This window comes from Protopterus annectens, chromosome 7.part0, assembly GCF_019279795.1.
Source record: "Protopterus annectens isolate FY-2018-M chromosome 7.part0, PAN1.0, whole genome shotgun sequence".
In the NCBI taxonomy this organism is placed as follows: Eukaryota; Metazoa; Chordata; order Ceratodontiformes; family Protopteridae; genus Protopterus; species Protopterus annectens.
This window is the reverse complement of record NC_056739.1, coordinates 1,696,286,628-1,696,309,378: the sequence shown is the minus strand read 5'-3', so window position 1 is coordinate 1,696,309,378 and position 22,751 is coordinate 1,696,286,628. Positions and strand designations below refer to the sequence as shown.

The 22,751-nt window shown below is 41.5% G+C and overlaps 1 protein-coding gene across 1 annotated transcript in view; it reads left to right on the top strand.

Annotated features, from left to right (window-relative positions):
• Positions 1–22,751, top strand: part of POLG (DNA polymerase gamma, catalytic subunit) — a 1,518,109-nt gene that overhangs the window by 772,392 nt on the left and 722,966 nt on the right. Inside the window, exon 14 of the mRNA XM_044078211.1 lies at positions 9,994–10,154. Coding sequence (XP_043934146.1) covers positions 9,994–10,154 — 161 coding nt within the window. The remainder of the gene's footprint in view (positions 1–9,993; positions 10,155–22,751) is intronic.

Genomic DNA, 22,751 nt, shown 5'->3' with positions numbered 1-22,751 from the left:
CATCGGAGGATTTTTTGGCTCAAGATGTTTTGTCATACTGTAGAACTTTAAATTTGAAATTACAATTTGGAGTTGATGCAACATCACAGAATCAAGATAAATTTGTCTGTCATAAATCTAATTATCTTCCTCCCATGCACCCCGTTGTACATCAATTTCAAAGTCAAGTGCTCAAAGATCTACACTTTACGAGCTCTGAATTTAGGTTTAAATCCAACAATTTGTCCTTGTCTGAGAAACAAGCTATTTCAGAACTACAACATAACAAGGACATAGTCATCATTTCTGCAGATAAAGGGGGTGCTGTGGTTGTTTTGGATTGGTTAGATTATGACCAGGAGGCTAGAAGACAATTATCAGACGGGCATTATTATGCTGAAATGGAATTTAATCCAACTCATTGATTTAAGTCTCAGATTGATGAATTTTTGATCAATGCTAGGAATGTGGGTATCATCACTACCTCTGTTCTTCCTGAATTAACCATTCAGGATCCAACTAGTCAATATATTTATTTCCTTCCAAAAATACACTAAGACCCTATACACCCTCCAGGTAGGCCAATTGTTTCTGGTCATGGTTATTTAACAGAACCGTTGTCTATTTATTTGAACAAACACCTAAAGCCCTTTTTATCTTTTGTTCGGTCACGTCTGCGGGACACTACTGAGTTTCTACAGATCGTTGCAGATACACAATTGGAACCTGGTTGGCTGATGTGTACATTAGATGTTAGTTCTCTGTACACGAATATTCCACATGAGGTTGGCTTAGAAGCACTGACACATTGGTTCAATGTGGCACATCTATATGATTCTGATTTCAACATTTTTTTGGTTGGCCTTGCAGAGCATGTCCTTACTAATAACGTCTTCTTTTATCAAGATTTGTGTTTCTGGCAAACTAAGGGTACAGCAATGGGAGCATCTTTTGCTCCCATTTATGCTGACCTTTTTATGGCATATATTGAGGATCAAATTATTTATAATAGCAGCCACAATATGTATCTTGATGAAATTGGTATTTGGAGACGTTATCTGGATGATTGCTGGATGGTTTGGAGGGTCGATGTTGACTACCTTAATAAATTTGTTTTATATTTGAATGACAACAAGTGGGGCTTACAGTTTACCATTAATTATGAGTTACATACTATCACCTTTCTTGATGTATTAATTACAAGACTGGATGATGATATTTTAAGCACACAGGTCTTCAGGAAATATCCTGAATACAACATGGTCCTCCACGCTTCCAGCTTTCATCCTCCACATATTGTTAAAAATATACCGAAATCCCAATTTATATGTATGAGACGTATATGTTCAAGGGATGATACTTTTCAGGTACATAGACGGGATCTTACCAACAGATTCCGTGAGAGAGGTTATCCCATGGGACATGTTCTGCAGGCCAGCAATTGGGCCAATAAGTCTTCAAGGCAGGATCTGCTCACATATAAATCTAGGGAACAGGGAACTACACAGCCAGTCAGGCTAGTTACCACATACTCTAGGAATTCAGAAGTACTTATAAATAGTATTCAGAATAATTGGAACATCTTATTAAGCCACCCAGACTTATATGACATAATACCCGAAAAATGTTTATTTTCTTTTCAGAAAGGAAAGAATTTAGCTTCATGTTTTAGTCATTACAAACGTACACATTCTACTAGTACTTTACAATCAACACAAACTACCTTAACTGGAGAACGTCTTGCCGGATGTTTCCCTTGTGGGCATTGTGTCAATTGTGAAAAAATTATGAAATCTAAACAATTCACAAGTAGGAATTCTTCCAAGGTTTATGACATCCAGTTTTTTGCGAACTGTAGTAGTGAGTGGCTCATTTATCTGGCCACGTGTAGCTGTGGGTGTTTTTATGTTGGCCAGACATCGAGGCCTTTGAAACTGCGTATTTCAGAACACATGAGTAATATTAGAACTATGAAAATTCATAGTGCTTTGTACAAACACACTTGGAAACACAATACTGCCAAATTTTCTTTCATTGTTATTGATATGATTAGGGGCAATAAACTGAATAAGACTGGTTGGCACACTATTTTGGATACCAAAGAAAAGAAATGGATCACTAAATTAGGTGCTTTGTTTTCACCTGGACTAAATGAGAATTTCTGAATGGACCAATGAGTTGTAAGCTAATTTAGTATTTAAGCTGTCATATTTTGCATTCATGTTTTTTCACTGAAGCAGGCTGTGCTTTGCTGCCAGCCGAAACCGGTCTGATGAATGTTATAATCTCTTTTTAATAAGGAGGCTGGATTTTATTGGATTTATTTTGTTTGCTGGCTCCGTTTTGGTTTTCTGTGCTTTATGTATTTGGTGCCGTGCAGCGTTCCCCGTGCAGGAGGCTGCATTTGACTTTTTTTTGTTAGGACAGCGATTTTTTTTCCCCTTGGAAAAAAATCGCTGTTCTGACGGTTCGGTTTTGTAAGCTTTCGCTTACATGGGGTCGATTAATCACTGTTCGCTTATCTAAGCGTTCGGTGATCTAATATAGACCCCATAGATCACTTGGTAGAAGAAAAATATATATTCTTACAGTCTTCATTAAAAGGTGTAATTTATATGTTCAGAAGCAGAACAGGAAAAAAGAACTCTCTCCAGCAGTTCACCATTAGATTGTATTTACAGTAATCATAAACATAACAAAGGTGTTATGACACTCTAGTCTAGTCTAAAACCCAGAAATCTATAGTTCATGTATCTCTATTTATGTCCTTCTATTACACTGTTGCAGTATTCCTAACATGAGGGATCCCCTGCAGAGTGTGGCCCAACGTCCGGCCAGTAAACCCAAGACTTTACGTTGTCACTTTTACACTGTACATCACACATATGCTCCCCATGTAAGACATAGGGCATAAAGGTGACATCCGGATGCATCATCCTCAGAACTTCTTTGCCTCCAGTCCAAACGCCATCTTTGTTCATTGGTCTGCTCGCCTGAGTTATTGATGGTTACCTAGCCATTCAGATAAGTGCTCCGTTTGTTTTTGATTTATCCATTTTGCTTTTGGCAGTTGTGTTGTTGTGAGGTTTCATGACATCCAGAAAGGGTAATGCCAGTGTGGGAGACAGATTCACCATAAAGACCATTACAAGCAGTGCTTGTTTTGTTTAGGAGCTTCTCATGACCATACTTCCTGTACTGTTTGTCAGGCTTTTGTTCCAAAGACCTTATGTAGTCATCTTTCCTCTCTTGCCATTTATCTTGAGAAGCAGCATATAAAACTCCTAACGAAACATGCTATGGAGGGTCAGCCGCCATCAAAGAAGAAGGCCAGAAAAGTCAGGTCAGATTCTTCACCTGTACCTCCTCCACTAGACATCTGTCTTGAGGCTGGTGAAAGCCCAGAGAATCATCCGGTTTCTGGGCAAGATTCCTCTGACATGACCAGTTCGGAGGCCGGCATGGCTCCAGCTTATTGCATGTCCTGGGAAGCCTTGCAGACATCTTTTCAGATGCTCAGGGGAACTGCGGCTGATTATCAGTGAAGGGCCTAGGGGGTTCCTCAGATTTTGGTTAGGGAGAAAGTCCCGACTATGATTATTGAATGTTGGCTGGTGTTGAAGCCTTCTACTTTTCATAAGGCAGACATCCCTTTAAAAAAGAAGCAGAAGACAAAACATAGCTCTTCTACTCCCAAGGATCCCCAAAAGTGAATGGCAGAATTTTACCCAGGGTTTGTTCAGTGCTGTTATGGCCTTGAAACCTCATCAGGGGGTCTCTGTCCTGGCTCCTCCTTGGTCTTCTTCCCCCCCTCAAAAGGCCTAGGGATCAGGATTCCTCTAAAGAGGAAAAGGATTCTGATAAGGAATCCCTGGCACATTTGATTCCTTCCCTTTTTGGATTATGGTTCTGAGGAAGAGGAGTCTACTAGTCCTGAATCTCCTTTTGAGGAGATTTCCTTTGGGGATACCATTGCCTGGATGATAGAATTCTTTAAATGAGATTGTTCCCACATTTCTGAAGTACAGAAGAGATATTATGAGCTCTTTCAAATGGGATCTCCTAGATCCTTTGCTGTTCATCCTGTTTTGGTTGCTTTATTGAATCCCTTTTCTTCTGCATCTTGGGCTCCAGACTCTCAGACCACTGCTCCTAAAAAATGGGTAGGTTATATAAAGTGCCCGATGACTACAAATTCCTTTATAAGTGTCCATCTGCTGACCCTTTGGTGGTTTCTCTGGCATCTGACAAGCCTAAAGTTCTGGCTTCTACTAAACTTCTTCCTTCTGATAAAGACAGCAGGACTTTGGAAAGGGTGGATAAAAAGATTTATACTTCAGCCACCCTAGCTTTTCGGGCTGTTAATTATCAGAATCATATGACCAGATATGTTTTGGCTGTTTTTTCTCTGGTTTGCTGGGATATTTCTGAACTTTATGATTCAGAGATAAAGTCTTCTGCCTTATCTCTGTTAGGGGTGTCTTCTCCGGTAGCTCGCCATTCCATTAAATGTAGTTATGTTACAGCAGATGCTTTTTCTAGGGTTGCTGCTTCTGGCTCTGTATTGAAGAGATATTCCTGGCTATGGCTTTAACCTTTGCCTGATGATATTAAGGCTAAGTTGATGGATGCTCCTCAGGACAACAAATTTGGTTTGGTGCTGCTGCATCTGATTTGTTCAAGTCCCTGCAGGAGAAAGGCAAGGAGTTACAGGATTTGAAACATACTTTTGTTTCCCCTGTGCCAAGGTTCCAGAGAAACTATACTAATAAACTAGCCTTGTTTAGAAGGCAGTCTCATCCTCCTCCTAAAGGCAAGAAGGGTGGTAGTAGGGTTCCCCCAGCTAAGTCTACACAGACCCCTCCTGCTCAGAAGCCTTCCTTTCCTGACAAAGCAGGTGCTGTGATTCTTCCCAGCCACATTCCTCTCTCACATCATCTTTCTCTGTCTCTTCTTGCCTGGTTAAGCTTAACTCAGGATTCATGAGTTCTTTCTATCAGTCACCGGGAGTATTTCATGGTTTGGAAATCTCTTTCCCCCTTCATGGGCATTCTTCAGCCATCAGGACCATTTGAGCTGTTTTCCAGAGCACGTCAGAGCCTTTTGATTCAGGGAACTATTCAAGAGGTTCCAGCTGCTCAAATGGGGAAGGGATTTTATTCCAGAATGTTGAGACCCATTCTGGATCTTTGTCACATGAATACTTTTCTGAGCGTTCCTTCCTTTCGAATGGTATCCCTTCAGACTTTGTTCCCTCTACTGCTTCCTCAGGCTTTTATGGTTTCTCTGGATCTCAAGGCTGCTTAACTCCATATCCCTTTTCAGGAAGTTTTTACGTTTCTCTGTTTATTCCTGGCATTTTCAGTTCTGTGCTTTATCCTTTGGCCTCTCTACTGCCCCAAGGGTGTTCACCAAATGCCTGGCTGCTGTTATTGCTTTTTGCAGGGTCAAAGGCATTCGGGTATTTCCTTATTTAGACGACTTACTAATTCAAGCCTTCTCTCCAGAGATTCTTTTGCAGCACCTTCAGTGGATCATCATTATGTTGCAAAGCCTTGGGTTCATGGTAAATTTTGTCCTTCCTGTCCCGCTTGCAGGATCATGTTTTTCTGGGATGCAGGATCCAGACTGCTCATATGCTAGCATCTCTGCCTCCTTGCAAGGCTTGGACTCTGGTTTCCTTTTTTCAGTGTCTTCTTCCTCCAGTATCAATTTCATCCAGGGAATATCTGAGGGGTCTGGGATTCATGGCATCCACCATCCCTATGCTTCCCTTTGCCAGATTGCACGTGAGAAAGTGCAGTTTGGTTTTAGCATTCTCATCCTCTAGAGTTTCCAATCCCTCTTCTTCAATATCTTAAGTTGGAATTTCAGTGGTGGATTCACCAACTGACTTTGAATCCAGGCCTTCCCTTTCAATCTCCATTTCCCTGTCAGGAACTGTTCACAGACACCTCAGATGTGGGGTTGGGGAGCTTCCTTTGGAAACCTAAAGGTGCAAAGCCTTTGGTCTCTTCAGCAGCAGAAAGAGCACATCAGTATCAAGGAGATGGAGATGCGAGCTCTTCTGTTGGCACACACTGCTTTTCATCCTCTGCTTTCTCCAGGTCCCCTAAAGATCTTTAGAGACACCACCACAGTGATGTGGTATATCAACAAAGAAGAGGGAGGCAAGGTCCTATCTGCTTTGCAGACTGGCACTGCAGGTTTGGGATTTAGCAATTCAGTACCATGTCACACTTCAAGCAGTGTACATTCCTTCAAGTCAGAATTTTGTGGCAGACTCCCTGAGCAGATCCATGACACAATATCACAAGTGGATGCTTCACAGGGATGTGTTTCTGGACATTATCCACCAGTGGGGTATTCCTCAAGTAGATCTGTCTCCCCTCTGAAAAGGCAGCTTCCTTGATTTTGTGCCAGATGGAAGGGGGTGTTTCTTTATGCCTTCCCTCCCCTTCCTTTCATTCCAGAGTTCCTGTGCAAGATAAAACAAGATGCCCCCAAAATCTTGCTGGTAACTCCCTTTTGGCCCAGATAGCATCAGTTCCATTTTCTTCTGCACATAGCTAAGGGCAGTCATCATACGTTACAGCACAGGATGGATCATCTCACACAAGACAAAGGATCTCTCATCCATCCTCACCTGTCCACACTTCAACTGACTCTCTGGGTGATAGGATTTTGATTCCCTGTAGGCACCTTGTTTTCCTGAGGACATGCTTCAGCTTCTGCAGGAGGCCAGGAAACCCACTATTAGGAAATCCTACTTGTCCAAATGGTTTTCTGTTTGGTGTCTTTCTTTTAACTTAGACCCACTTACTGTGGATGTTCCTTTGATTCTTTCATATTTGTATGAATTGCTCAATGCTGGGTTGGCATATTCTTTTATTACAGCCCATCTCTTAGCTATTTCTGTTTGTCTGCCCTTAACTCCTCTTTTGACCTCTAAGTTCGAGGCCAAACAGTTTCTTAAAGGTGTCCTTCATATAAGATCTCCCAGGAAACCTGTTCCTCCTTCCTTTCTGTGATCTTAATTTTGTTTTGGAGAAATTAAGGCTCCTTTTTAGCCTGCAGCTTCAGCTTCCTTACAGCATTAATTGTTGGAAGATGGCTCTTTTGTTGGCCCTTACTTCTGCCAGATGGGTGTCACAGCTGCAAGTCCTCATGGCTGTTCCTCCTTTTTTTTTTAGTTTTTATAAGGACAGAGTATCTATTCGTACCAATCCAGGCTTTATGCCTAAGGTGGTGAATGAGTCATCTCTTAAGCAGTTTATTAATTTGCCCACTTTTGTCCCTTCTCCTCAATCTGCTAGTGAGAAGGTGTTGCACCCCTTGGACGTGCATAGACAACTCAGATTTTATTTGGACAAAACCTAAAGATTTTAGAAAATCTGATCAGGTTTTTGTTTCTTTTCATCCTAGAGCATTAGGTTTGGCAGTTTCCAAGCAGACTATTTCCTCTTGGATTTCTAAATGTTTCTTGTTGTTATTTATTCTTATCATGGTAGGAGTCTTCCTTCTGTGGTTAAGGCTCACTCTATTAGGGCTGTGGCATCTTCTGGTGCATTTTTCAAGGGTTTAGATGCTAATTCTATCCTTGAGGCAGCTAACTGGTCTTCAATACATACCTTTACCAAACATTAGAAGTTGGATGTCATATCCAGGGCTAGAGTTCATTTTTGCTAGGGCCAATTCTGTATGTGTTCCTAGAAGGCTCTGTTGGCCCTTCCTCCTCCCTGTCTTGTTCCTGAGCTTTGGCGCTCTCCCTCATGTTTAGAGTACTGCAACTATGAAATGGAAGGACATAGTACAGTTGCGTAAAATCTTACCATAACAGTAGATTTCCTCTTCACTGTTGCAGTATTCGCTCCCTCCCCCCCTGGTCTTTTGTCTCTCTGGATGTGTACGTTACCCTCTCTCTGGTATTCTAGGGCCGAGTTCTTCCTGAGGCTCACAGTTCTGAGGACGGTACATCTGGACATCACCTTTAAGCCCTATGTCTTGTACAGGGAGTATACATGTGAAGTACTGTGTATCAAGTGACAAACTAAAGGCTTTGGTATACTGGCTGGACATTGAGCCCCCCTTGGCAGGCGATCCCTCATGTTAAGAATACTGCCACAGTGAAAAATAAGGACAATCTACTGTTATGGTAAGATTTTATATAAATGTAGTCTTTTGTTGGATGATATGACCAAGAACCATATCACTAAGATTAGCTTAAGAAATGTAGTGAACAAATAACAGAATTACATTTGCATGTCCTCTATCTGTTGTTAATAAGGGGTTCCTTATGAATTCTGATATTAGTAGAATAAATAAGTAACTTTCTAACTGACCCAGCTCTAAAACAGAGGTCTTGTATAAAATAAAACTTGCAGTTAACACTTTTACTGTATGTACATTTGTGCAGCTGAACATAGAAGAATCAGCTGTTTGGTATTTCAGTTTAGCTTTGAGGTCAATTTCTGAAGGCATTTTAATGTTAACGTGTAATTAGCAATCACCAGGTATAGCACAAGAAGTGTCAGTATGTGTTTACATATTAAGTGTCTTTGTGATGCCATTGCACCAGTTATATTGCCCACAGATGTACCTTACTTAAAAGGATACCAGACTTAAACAATATGTCCTACACGGACTGAGTCATAGCCTTGTCACTATACTCAGCATTCTACTGACTGCGTAGAGGTGATCTAAATATGGTGTACAAAGCATCCTCTGACCCAATGCGGATGTATTTGCTACATATCAGCAAGTCAGATGGCATCAGAAATACTCTGTTTGGGCAGATGTATGGATGAAAAACAGAAAATTGACTCCAGGACTGCCTCTTGTACTGCTAATGGTCAGAGGCAGCTCCTAAGTGCTTTTTCCCATGCCTGTGCCCCCCCCCCTCCCAATTATGTATAATATAATCTCAGTTATTCTTACTAGGGTAATATATAATTATCGACCATGGGATGGATAAGGACAGGCTAACACCAAATGGGAAAGGTTAATTCAAGTTCCATAAGTGAAATTGTTTAGGCTTAAAATGGCTTGCAATTGCAGCTAGCTAAGCACATAACTATGAACAAATTTAAGAAGATCTGTACTGCAGTGGCATGAAGAAATGTACACTGCATTTTTCATAATTGGTAAAAAATACACATGCAATAAACAGATAAAGTATAGTTGGAAAATATGGCTCACTGTATCAAAAAATGTATTGAAAGTACCTCTATGCTTCAAGTAAACCCTTAAAATAAGCACATAAGTGTTTTGAGGTGGTCAGTATTAGTTTTTGATTATTTGTTTTTGTCTTGTTAGAACAGAAAATATTTAAAAGAAAGTGGAATAAAGTTCATGTGTGCATCAGTGGCTGTAAAATCTCATAGCTGATAACCTTGTAGGGCATGACAGAGTTATTCGGTAAGGGAATTTAAGTGGCAAAGCTGTAGGAGAACTTGATCTGCTTAAAAATATCTTTTTAATGACAGTTGAGTACAGTGAGAGAGCTGTGATATATACAGCCCTAATGACTTAAGCTAACACAGGTTCTAGAACCAAAAAAAAACAAGTTAGTCTAAGCAAAAACTACATTTTAAAAGTAACAATTCAGCAAGGTCTGTCATTAAAATGTCATGCTAACTGGGCCGAACTGCAGTGTGAAGTCTAATAGCCAATTTCTTCTTGAAAGTGGAAGAAATATTTCCTCGGACTGGCACTAGTTAGACTGGAAAGCTGTTGCATTGCAAAATGCTAATATGCGTAATGTTTTAAGGCTGAAAAACCTTTGGAGTGTGCTAGGTTCCCTGTCTGTTTTGAAGAATACCACTTGTAATTTTGATTGTGATGTGCACCGCAGCGTAAAATTCAAGATTCTTTCTATTTTTTTTTTTTAGACTGTAAGCATCAAAGGGTTTAAGAAAATTGTTGCTGACAGTTGTGTGATGTTGTTTGTTGAATTTTATGGAATTATAAGTAATGAGTTTGATGTGCATTTTAATTCCTTTTTCTACTGTTAAGGATGGGACAGAGTACAATGTGGGGAGCCCATTTGCAAAGGATTTTCTCTCCAAAATGGAAGATGGAACCTTGCAGGCAAGTATTGGAGGAACAAATGCCACAAGGGCACTTGAGATCAACAAGATGATTTCCTTCTGGAGAAATGCCCATAAACGCATCAGGTAACTAATTTCTGACAACAGTAGGTATTACAGCATTTGAGGAGACTGACATTTATTAAACTTGTATGCTTTTAACCCTTCTTTTGTTACTTCTGAAAGCATGGGTCTTAATAGTGGTGCACTGCAAAGCATGTACCACTTCAATTTCAAGGTGATTAATAGGCCCACATGGTAGAAGGATGCACATTGTCATTGTTAAACCCTAAATAACAAATTATTTTAACAAAAAGGAATGCATTGCCACTAACCAGATAATTCAAGGAGCAAAAAAATGCAGTTTTTGCAGTGGTCCTTGGGCTTAAGCCCTGCTGTGCATTCCTTTTTAAATATACTTACTGCACCATCACACAGCTGTGGAGAAAGGGTAAAAGCCTCTTCAATGAAAAACTGCATCCACTTCCCATCTGCAACAGAAAATGATATTTAAAAATCACATAAGACTATGATGTTTCCTGCATGCTCTCATCCATTTTCTCCATACTAATGTGTAGACGATTGTAGACCAACACATTGAATGAAAACTATCTGAAAATTACTGTGACAGCAATAATTACTGCCATTTCATGTGTGCAGCCAGACAGTAAATCATTCATTACAGCTGATATAAAGAACCTGCATACTCCCATGGCAGAATACCATTTAGCTGATGTATTATTATAAGTAAACTTCATATGTGTTGCATCAAACTATTTTCCTCATAGAAGCTGTGTCTAAACCCTGTCCCTTATATGGGCAATTCCTTTTTTTTTTTCTTTCTTATCTCTTAAGGATTATGAATTAGTTTGGAATATGATTTATGGTTAGTTTACAATGTTAAGAGTCCTAGCTTTTTCCTTTGTGCTGCCTTTGTCAGTGTTCATGCCAGAGGTACTGTGTAGCCAGACACCTGGATCTCACAAAAGTCATTTGTAATACTGGTTACTGTAGATTGGGTTGCAACTGTTTATTGTATTGCTTGTGTGTCATCACCATAATCAAAATAATGTCTAGTTGGGCTACTTTTATTTTTTGTAAGGCAACTAACATCCTGTTAATCTCCCAGCCAGTACTTTGTTGTAATGTTATGCAAGGGAGGTCGGAGATGGAGGGGATAAGAATGGTGCTAGATTGATTGTGAGGTATAATAAGAAGTGGCATAACTAAACATGTACATACTATTATGGTGTGCCCATCATTAAGTAATATTCTGGAAAGACTTCTTGGAACTTTACTACCCTTACATGTTACGAATGTCAAACTTGATGTAACCAGTTATGCCATCCTTAGTAGAAAGGAATTCATTACCCTGCTGCTTCTACACTCCTTTCCTACTGTCAGTCCTTTGTGTAATGTATCACAAAAACCTGGAAAAAATTTTTGCAGAATGTAACTTAGTCTTTTCTGATATCTGCAGTGCTCTACAGTTGTGAATTTTCTCTGGTTCTCTTGTTCATGACCCACACATACTACATTAGGAAGGCATTAACTCTTTTGGTATTCAGTTCTTTTCTGCTACTTGCACATTTCAGATCCTTATCTGATTTGAATCATAGGAGAATTTCTGTATTTGATTCCTAAATTTCAAACTCTTCCAAATGCTCCTGTGGTCTCAGTCTTACCCACTAGGACCTACAGTGGCAGTGACTTTACTGCCTGGGAAAGAATCACAGTGTAAAACGTTGTGGTATGTCACAGTACTTCAACCCTGCTACTTACAGCAGAACCTTGGGGTCTAGTTTATGAAAAGGCAGAGGAGTTCCTGTACAATCATGGGTTGGTGCAGTACTGATGGAATAAGGTAATGGAATCAGAGACCAGACAACAGCCAAAATCATATCCTAAAGTCCGTCTACAGTGAGGTATTCTAACATTCCAGACCTTAGATCAGTATATATGTATACCTTTAAGAGACTTTCTAGGGGTTTGCACAAGTGTATAAATACTGGGCACGTGTGAACCTGACTGCCATTCTATAGTTAGCTGTTCTGTAATGGGAAACAAGGCGAGTGACATTGTGTCAGAATGGGATCCGAAATCCAGATTCCGGACTGAGAAGGCACTCAATTAAAGGTGGAGGAATATAGGGGACCGGATCATCCCCACTGCATGTTTAATTTGCAAAAACATGTCAGAAACGTATTTCAGGTATCAAAGCTTACTTAAATGATTTCTTATTCTCAAAATATGAAATGAAGCACTCAGAATGCTCTAAATGAATTTTTAAGTAAACGAAATGTCCGAAGTTGAGACATATTGATAAAAATATTTGCATAACTATGGAAAATGTGTTTGAAACAAAGTCCGAATCTCATAAAATGAATAAAATAAGGAAGACAACCACATTTTTTCGAAGTAGCTTATAGCACATACTTTTTTCACATTAATTAAAGGTATTCAAGATATCTGAAGTATACAGAGAATTTGCATGATTGTACAGTATTACAGTACAGTTATTTTGCAAAATACAGCCATTTCAAAGAACGTTTCACAAAGTACAGTATTTCGAAGAGTTTATGGTGCATTTGAATGTTATTACAAGTAGTGGCTGTGTGTGCATGTTCATACCTAATTATAAGGGCCATTTTTTCAGTGTGTTTAAGCATACCTTTTTGGAATGGCTGGAGGATTTCATAGACCAGCTGCACTTGTCTTTGATAATAATATTGCAGAGAATTGGAAAGTGTTTGAGAAGGGTATGATATTTTCATACAAGCTGCATTTTATGATAATGATGACCATACAAAGGCATTTATTCTGCTTAATTTAGCTGGTTCAGAAACCATGGAAAGAGAGTGTTCATTTATGTATGCAGCTGCTGTGTTTGTAGGAGAGGGGGAAACCGTCATATAGTGGTACCGGCTGAGTCAAGAGAAGACCCCAAGTGCTTAAAATGTGAATTTAGAGAAACGTGTAATCCCCAAACAAATATTACAGTGGTAAGGCACTTATTTGCAGCATATATAACTGACTTGAGAAACAAAAGTAAAACGTGCAGATTTGATGATTTAAGGGATAAGTTGTTAAAAGAGAGGTGTGTGGTATTAAAGATGATACTGTGAGAAAGATTTTGCTTTGTGATAGTGATTTAACTTTGAATAAGGCCGTTGAGATTTGTCAGAGGTATGAGCTCATAGGAGAGCACACAAATATACTTACAAATGACAAACGCATGTTTCCAGTATCTTCTAGTGCTCATGTTGATAGTATGCAGCACATGGTTAAAAGAAACAGGCCCAAACACATGGCAGCAACTGTAAACCCTGTAACACTCACTGGGAAACCCCATAGCTTTCTGTCACTTTCCAAGGTGCCCTCTGGAAATTGCACAGTCTCAGTAAAGCACAGGAGTGAGTCAGCAAACTCAAAGAATGTGTGTCTAACCAGTTTCATAGTCAACTGCAAAATTGTGGTGCAAATCATGAGCCCAAAAGAGAAAAGTGCTTAGCTTTTGGTCAGCAGTGCCACAAATGCAATAAGTGGAATCATTTCAAGATGTTTTTATAAATCAAACAAGGGGCATTCTTTTATTTAAAGAGAACATTCAAGGAAACAAGTTGATCAGTTAGAAAGCTGTGACCCTACTTTTTATGTTGATGTTGTGTCTGTGCTTAATGAAACAGTGCAGTAGATTTATGGGCAAAGAATGAAGTATTTTGTACTGTTCAAATAAAGAGAAAACCCTTAGAGCTGAAATTTGACACAGGTTCAAAGTGTAATGATATGTCAGCAGGAACATTTGCTAGACTATGTGTTGGTGAGAAGCTTGATTTGGCAAAATGTACAAAGCTTGATGTTCTTCGTGTTTCACTGTTGCAGTCATTACAGTTAGGGTAATCTGCTGGCAGGTTGCCCTCAGTCGGCCTGCATATCAAAGTCTTGGGTCCTGCGGTGGTTGCTGTCTCCTCTTCCATGACGTCAGGTCGTCAGGGGTATAAAAACAGGCAGCCGATGCCATTTTCTTTAGTCTTTCTTGCCGCGCGGTGCCCGAAGCAGAAGCAGTTCACAAGCGCCAGTCGGCCGACTCCTGAAATTTTCAAATTCAAGTTTCAGAACCGAAGTCTTCTATTAAAGCTAAGTACCCCATTGGGGAAACTTTTTCTTGCTCCATGCCGATGTCAGTAAAAGTTAATAATTGCATTACTTGTGGGAAGCAAATACCTCATAAGGATTTTCATTTGTACTGTATTCCTTGCCTAGGCCCAGATCATAATGTGCCTTGCTGTCGGTTTTGTGCTAGATTTAACCAACACACTATTAAGCGTCAATATATCTTTGCTTCAAAATATTTTGGAAACAGATTTAACTACCTTGAGATGTCTACCGGAGTTCACAAAAAATGCAAAGAAAAGGCCAGAGACAGACCGTCGAGGTCCAAAACCGATGAAGCTTCTCCTAAGCCAGTCGCCGGTTCACCGGTGCTCAGTAAGGTGCTTTGCAGCCCCTGATACCCACTACTTTCGAGTCGCAGGCCTCTACTGAGACCCATGTGGAGTCCGGCATGCCGCAAGATTCTCAAAGTACAGTACCCACGGATGTCTGTCCCTCGGATGGGTCCGGAGCCGCTGAGCAGGCACCGGCTTCTGAGGGTGTCTTCAGGCCTCAGCATTTCTATATAAAACCAACACCAGCTTCAAAAACAAAGACAAAAGCAACTTCTAAGGCTAAAAAACTGACGTATGAGCCACGTGCTCAGGCCTCTATGCCCAAAAAGCAGATGATCAAAATGGCTGAAGACTTAATTACCTTAATCAGGGGTTCCCAACCCCCCCCCCCCGATAAGAGGCCTAGACAAGACACTGATTATGAATCTTCAGATTGGGTTTCTATTTCTTCTGATTCCTCTTCTGATCAGGAATTTTCTGTACCACCCTATGAGGATTCAGATGCAGAGGAATCCATCCCATCTGCATCTCCTCCTGAAGATTATTCCTTTGGAGAAACCTTGCATACTTTGAGGGAACATTTTCAATGGGAGAGTCAAGATTTCTCAGAATCAAAAAAGAGGCTTAGGGATTTCCTTCTTCTCCCTCAGCATAGGCCTTTGGCCATACCTCCTGTATTAGACATTGTTGATGATGTGTTTTCAAATCAAGCATGACTCCAGATTCCTTACCTCTGGCTCCTAGCAAGCCAGACAGATATTACAGGGTTCCTGACTCACACAAATTTTTATTCAAAAACCCTGCTGCTGACCCTGAAACTATCTCACAGGGCCCCAAAGGTGTAAAGGCCTCAACGGCTAAAAATCCTACCCCTTCTGATAGAGATTCCAGGGCGCTGGATAGATGGGGAATGAAGGTTTATACGTCTGCAACCTTGGCAATTAGGGCCTTAAACTGCCAGTTTCATATGCTTAAATATCAACAGCATGTCATGGGATTATTGAAACAGAACATTATGTTGATTTTTAGATGTTTGGAAAGCATACTTTACAATGTGGTTTTGATTCCTTGGAGGCCTCCTGCAGGGCCGCAGTTACTGGATTTGTGATTAGAAGGCATGCCTGGCTCAAGGAGCAAAATTTGCCTGATCATGTTAAAGCTAAATTGTTGGATGCACCTTTACCGCATGATACTCTGGTAATAAGGCAGAAGTGGTTTTAAAGAAAATGGAAGACAAAGCTAAATCTATGCAAACTGTAAAAGACTTTTTACAAGTGCCACCACCAAGATTCAGTAGACACTGGCCTACAAAAAATTGGTCCTTTCCTGTGTCCGATAGAGCTTCACGGGGCAAATCCAGGTGCTCTAAGGGCTCTAGATACCAATCACAGGATTCTTACAGGTCAAAGCAACGGGGTGCCTCTACCTCCAAATCTGGAGGAAATAAAGCACAACCCTATAGTAAACAGTCTCAATGACTTCCCTATGCCATCACCAAGCACTTATCTTTTGCCAGCCCCTTAGGGGGAAAACTAGCACTTCATGCTCAAAATTGGCAGTTAATAACCCAGGACAAGTGGGTATTAAACATAGTATCCCAGGGATACAGATTTCATTTCCATACCTTGCCATTTCCAAACGATTGGCCAGATCTGCCACAAAATCAATGGGCAGAGGCACAGAAACAAGTTATGTCCCTCATGGATATGGGGGCTATTCAGCCAGTGCCAGAACAGGAAAAAGAACAAGGGTTTTAGTCAAGCCTGTTCTTGGTACCCAGAAAAGACAATGCCTGGTGCCCAATACTGGATTTATCGATTTTGAACACATTCTTGGACATACCAAAATTCAAAGTGCTAACTTTGCAGCAGCTTCTGCCCATGCTGGGCAAGAACGCTTGGCTAGCGACTCTAGACTTAAAAGAGGCATGCCTGCACATCCCAATAATGGAATCGTGCAGAAGATACCTCCACTTCAAAGCTGGTTTTATGCATTACCAATTCTCTGCACTGCCCTTTGGCTTATCTACTGCACCCAGGGTCTTTACAAAGTGCCTGGCACCAGTAATTGCATTTTGCAGACAAAGATGTATACAAATCTATCCTTACTTAGACGACTGTCTCATTTAAGCAGAAAACAAGGACATTCTTCTTCAGCATCTGGCGTTTGTAAAAAGGCTTCTAACATGCCTAGGGTACACAATAAACGAAAAGAAATCACAACTTATACCCTCTCAAAAGATTACATTCCTGGGTGCAAGCTGGAATACAACTGCCCAGATGGCTTACCTTATGCCAGACAAACAAAGGTAACTGACTATTTACTTCAAACAGATGGCAACAAAAACCCAGTTAGCTACAAGACAAATTCTGCAGGCTTTGGGGTTCATGGCATCCTGCATTCTACTGATTCCATATGCAAGACTGCATATGAGGAAACTACAGTGGTACCTAAAAAGTTTATGGAGTCAACATTGTTACAGTCTGGAAACAATGAATGTTCATCGTGTTTCACTGCTGCAGTCATTGCACTTGGGTTATCCTGCCGTCAGGCGGTCACGCAGACAGCCAGAGTTCCAAAGTCTTTGTCCGGCATCGATTGCTGTCGCTTCTTCCTTGATGTCAGTATGCCAGGGGTATATAAGATGCAGCCGATGCCATTTTCTTTAGTCTTTCTTGCCGCGCGGTGCCCGAAGCAAAAGCAGTTCACAAGTGCCAGTCGGCCGACTCCTGAGATTTTCAATTCAAATTTTCAGAACCGAAGTCTTCAATAAAGCTAAGTACCCCGTTGGGGAAACCTTTTCTGGCCTCAGACCGATGTCAGTAAAGGTTAATAATTGTATTTCTTGTGGGAAGCAAATACCTCATAAGGATTTTCATTCTTACTGTATTCCATGCCTAGGCCCAGACCACGACATCACTAGTTGTCGGTTTTGTGCTAGATTTAACAAACGCACTATTAAACGTCGGTTTGATTTTGCTCACCATTACTTTGGACGAAGGTTTAATTATACCATGCCGTCGGAACAACCGATGACCGGAATACACAAAAAACGCAAAGACAAGGATAAAGACAGGTATCCGAGGCCCAAAACTGATGATGAAGCCTCTTCTAGGCCAGTCGCAGGTTCGCCGGTTCTCAGTGAGGTGCTTTCGCAGCCCCTGACACCCGCTACCTCAGAGCCACAGGCCGCCTCCGACTCCCACATGGAGATGTCTAGGCCTCTGGATACTCAAGGTGTTGGGCCTATGGAAGCTAACCCTTCAGATGGATCCGGAGCCGCTGAGCAGGCATTGGCTTCTGAGGGTGTTTTCAGACCTTCACAGATTACCATAAAAACTACAGCCAAGTCTAAAACTCCATTAAAGACAAAGAAGCAAGTACAGCATTCACCTGGACAGGCCTCCATGCCTAAAAAACAGATGCTCAAAATGGCCGAAGACTTAATTACTCTGATTAGGGGTACCCATCCCCCTCCTGATAAAAGGCCTAGGCAGGATACAGACTATGATTCCTCTGACCAGGTTTCCATTTACTCTGATTCCTATTCAGACCAGGGATACTCTTTACCCCCCTATGAGGACTCTGATGCTGAAGAATCAATTCCTTCAGCCTCTCCTCCAGAGGATTATTCTTTTGGGGAAACTTTACATACCATGAGGGAGCATTTCCATTGGGAGGGCCAGGATTACTCAGAATCCAAGAAAAGGCTCAGCGATTTTCTTTTATTACCTCAGCACAGACCCATTGCTATTCTGCCAGTGTTAGATATTGTGGATGATGTGTTCTCTGAATCCAGTTTAAATCCTGATTCTTTGCCCCCTGCTCCAGTCAAGCCAGACAGGTACTACAGAGTCCCTGACTCTCACAAATTTCTTTATAAAAACCCTGTTGCTGACCCAGAAACTATTTCCCAGCGTCCCAAAGGGGTAAAGGCTTCCACGGCTAAGAATCCAGTTCCCTCTGACAGGGATTCTAGAGCATTAGACAGATGGGGGAAGAAAGTTTACACTTCTGCAACTTTAGCAGTGAGAGCTTTAATTTGCCAGTTTCACATGCTTAAATACCAACAATATTTAATGTCTCTGTTAAAGCAGAAAATGAGTACAAGTTCAGAACAACCTGACTATAAGGAAATGCAGGAGTTATTGCATGCAGCTGAACAAGTGGGCAAACATACTCTGCAATGTGGTTTTGATACATTAGAGGCTTCTTGTAGAGGAGCAGTTACAGGATCTGTGATTCGAAGGCATGCTTGGTTAAAAGAACAAGGTTTACCTGATCATGTTAAGGCTAAATTATTGGATGCTCCTTTACAGCAGGATATTTTATTTGGTATTAAGGCAGAAGAGGTATTAAAGAAAATGGAGGATAAGGCAAAATCTATGCAAATGATGAAGGATTTCTTACAGGTACAGCCACCTAGATTTAGCAGAAATTGACCTTGAAAGAATTGGTCCTTTCCAGTGTCAGACAGACCACAAAGAGGTAGATTCAGACACCCAAGAGGCAGATCTCAGCCCCAAGGCTCTTACAGACCACGACAATGGGGTGCTTCAACCCCAAAAGGAGGTGAAGACAAGTCACAACCTTACAGGAAACAGTCCCAATGACTTCCCCCTTCGAATGCCAAGCACTTACCTTTTGGCAGCTCCCTTAGGGGGAAAACTTGCACTTTTTTCTCAAAATTGGCATATAATCACCCAAGACAAATGGGTTCTGAATATTGTGTCTCAAGGTTACAGGTTCCACTTTCACACTCTACCAAGGCTAAAAGGAATGCCAGACCTGCCACAAAATCAATGGGCAGAGGCACAAAAACAAATTACAGCCCTCATGGACATGAGAGCTATTCAAAAAGTGCCACAACAGGAACAAGGACAAGGATTTTACTCAAGACTTTTTCTGGTCCCCAGAAAGGACAAAGCCTGGAGACCCATACTAGACCTTTCTACTCTAAATAGTTACCTGGATGTTCCGAAATTCAAGATATTGATACTACAGCAGCTTCTTCCCATGCTGGACAAGAAGGCTTGGCTTGTTACTTTGGACCTCAAAGAGGCATACCTGCATGTCCCTATCAGACAAAATTGCAGAAGATACCTCAGATTCATAGCTGGTTCAATGCATTATCAATTCTCTGCACTGCCCTTTGTCTTATCTACTGCGCCCAGGGTCTTCACAAAGTGCCTGGCACCAGTAATTACATTTTGCAGACAAAAAGGAATTCAAATATATCCATACCTGGACGACTGCCTTATTCAAGCAGAGAGCAAGGACATTCTTCTAAAGCATCTGGCGTTTGTAAAAAAGGTTGCTAATTTGCCTAGAGTACACAGTAAACGAAAAGAAGTCAAAACTAGTGCCCTCACAAGAGATAATATTCCTGGGTGCCAGCTTAAATACTACGGCCTAGATGGCTTATCTCACGCCAGACAAGCAAGAACAACTGACTCAGTACTTTCAATTGATGGCAACAAAAACCCAACTCCCTGCAAGAAAAATTCTGCAGGCCTTGGGATTCATGGCATCCTGCATACTACTAATTCCATATGCCAGACTGCATATGAGGAAATTACAATGGTACCTAAAAAGTGTGTAGACTCAACACTGTCACAGTTTGGAAGCAGTAATACCACTAATTCCCAACAGGAGTTTCGATGGTAGGCACAGGCATGTCACCTCAACAAGGGACAGCCTTTCACTCTACCCACAGCCAGGCAGACACTAACAACAGATGCATCGGATTATGCCTGGGGAGCACACATGGCAGGAAAATGCATTCAGGGCAAGTGGACCACAGACCAAATGCATCTTCACATCAATCAAAAAGAGATTTTGGCTGTACAAAATGCCCTAACAGCTTTCAAGGACCTTCTGCATCCAGGACAACTGTTACTAAAGACAGACAACACCACAGTTATGTAGTACATAAACAAGCAAGGGGGCACTCATTCTTATCCCCTATGCAGACAAGTCATGACCTTGTGGGACACAGCTCTAGCCTATCAAATTCATCTACAAGCACAATTCCTGCCAGGAAAGAAACACACTCTGGCAGACGACTTAAGCAGAAACATCATGGATCCTCACGAGTGGAAATTAAATCCACAAGTATTCAGCATGATAACGCAGAAATGGGGGTACCCAGACATAGATCTCTTTGCCTCCCCAAAGAATTGCCAACTACAAAAATTCTGCACAAGAACTTATCACACACAAGCATGGAAAGTGGATGCTCTCTCGTTCAGCTGGAAAAGCCTAAAAGTTTATGCCTTCCCACCACTGCCTCTCCTTTCAAAGGTACTCCTAAAAGTCAGACAAGAAAAACCACAGACGATCCTGATTCATAGCCGGCCTTAGGCATAGGCCAACTAGGCAGCCAGACTAGAGAGGCCAAAAATGATCCTGATTGCCCCAGACTGGCCACGCCAGCACTGGTACCCAATCTTAAAGAACTTAGCTCAAGGCCTACCATGGATTTTACCTCAAACTCCGCACCTTCTGACTCAACAGAACAATCAGATCCTGCACAATTAGCTCAAAACCTTAATCCTGGCTGCATGGCAGATTCATTAGTCAAGCAGACAATACCTCTCTCTAAAGCTGTTATGGATGTCATTTTGGAGGCCAGGAGGCCTAGCACCAGGAAATCTTATTCAGAAAAGTGGAAGAGATTCTGTGCCTGGAACCTGGCTCAAAGCTTTGATCCTCTTGTCCCAAATATTCCTCAGATATTACAATACTTAACTGAGATGCTGGACAAAGGACCATCTTTTTCATCCATTAAGATCCACGCCTCTGCCATCTCGGCTCATATGTATCATAGAAAACTGCTCTGCTTCTGGCAATAACCTCAGCACGAAGAGTCTCAGAGTTACAGGCACTAAAGGCAGTGGAGCCTTTCATCATTTTTCACCAAGACATGGTTTCTTTACAAACAAACCCTTCATTTATGCCTAAGGTGGTATCCAGTGTGGCTCTTAACCAAACTATTCACTTGCCAAATTTTTATCCAAATCCCCAGAATAAAGGGGAGAGACTTCTGCATTCCTTGGACATACACAGGCAATTACGTTTCTACTTGGACAAAACAAAAGCTTTCAGAAAAACTGAGCAATTGTTTGTAGCATATGCTGCAGGATCACAGGGTAAGGCTATTTCAAAGCAGATCATTTCAAAGTGGATAGGACACTGTATCCGGTTTTGCTACACACAGCATGGGAAACCTGTACCTAGTAATATTAGGCCACATTCCACCAGGGCAACAGCCACTTCAACTGACTTCCTTAGAGGAGTACCTACCAAAGATATCTTGGAAGCTGCAACTTGGAGTTCAGTGCACACCTTTACCAAGCATTATCACTTTCCTCTTTATTCTAGATCCAGAGCTGGTTTTGCCACTGCAGTGCTGCAGGGCCTCTTAGCCACCCCAAATCCTCTATAGAACAAGCCACCCTAACTCAGCTTTCAGAAAAAAATGAGCAATTGTTTGTAGCATATGCTGCAGGATCACAGGGTAAGGGTATTTCAAAGCAGACCATTTCAAAGTGGATAGGACACTGTATCCGGTTCTGCTACACACAGCATGGGAAACCTGTACCTAGTAATATTAGGCCACATTCCACCAGGGCAACAGCCACTTCAACTGACTTCCTTAGAGGAGTACCTACCAAAGATATCTTGGAAGCTGCAACTTGGAGTTCAGTGCACACCTTTACCAAGCATTATCACTTGCCTCTTTATTCTAGATCCAGAGCTGGCTTTGCCACTACAGTGCTGCAGGGCCTCTTAGCCACCCCAAATCCTCTATAGAACCAGCCACTCTAACTCAGCTTTGGGATTCAACCCAAGTGTAATGACTGCAGCAGTGAAACATGATGAACATAGTACAGTTTTGTACCTACTATAAATGTAGATGTTCGAGTGTCTTCACTGCTGCAGTCCTGGTTACCCACCTGCCATCCCCTCTTTCTTAGCTGGGACTAATCTATACCTCTCTACCCTACACTACCTATGTGGTGTATTTGCTGGTAACTGAAGGTTTTCTTTTACCTTCTTGTATGTTTTATTAGCAATATGTATTGCCTACCTATTTGGGGGCACCTGACATCTGGGGCAAGAAAAACTGAAGAAAATGGCGTTGGCTGCATCTTGTATACCCCTGGCACACTGACGTCAAGGAAGAAGCGACAGCAACCGACGCCGGACCAAGACTTTGGAACTCTGGCTGACT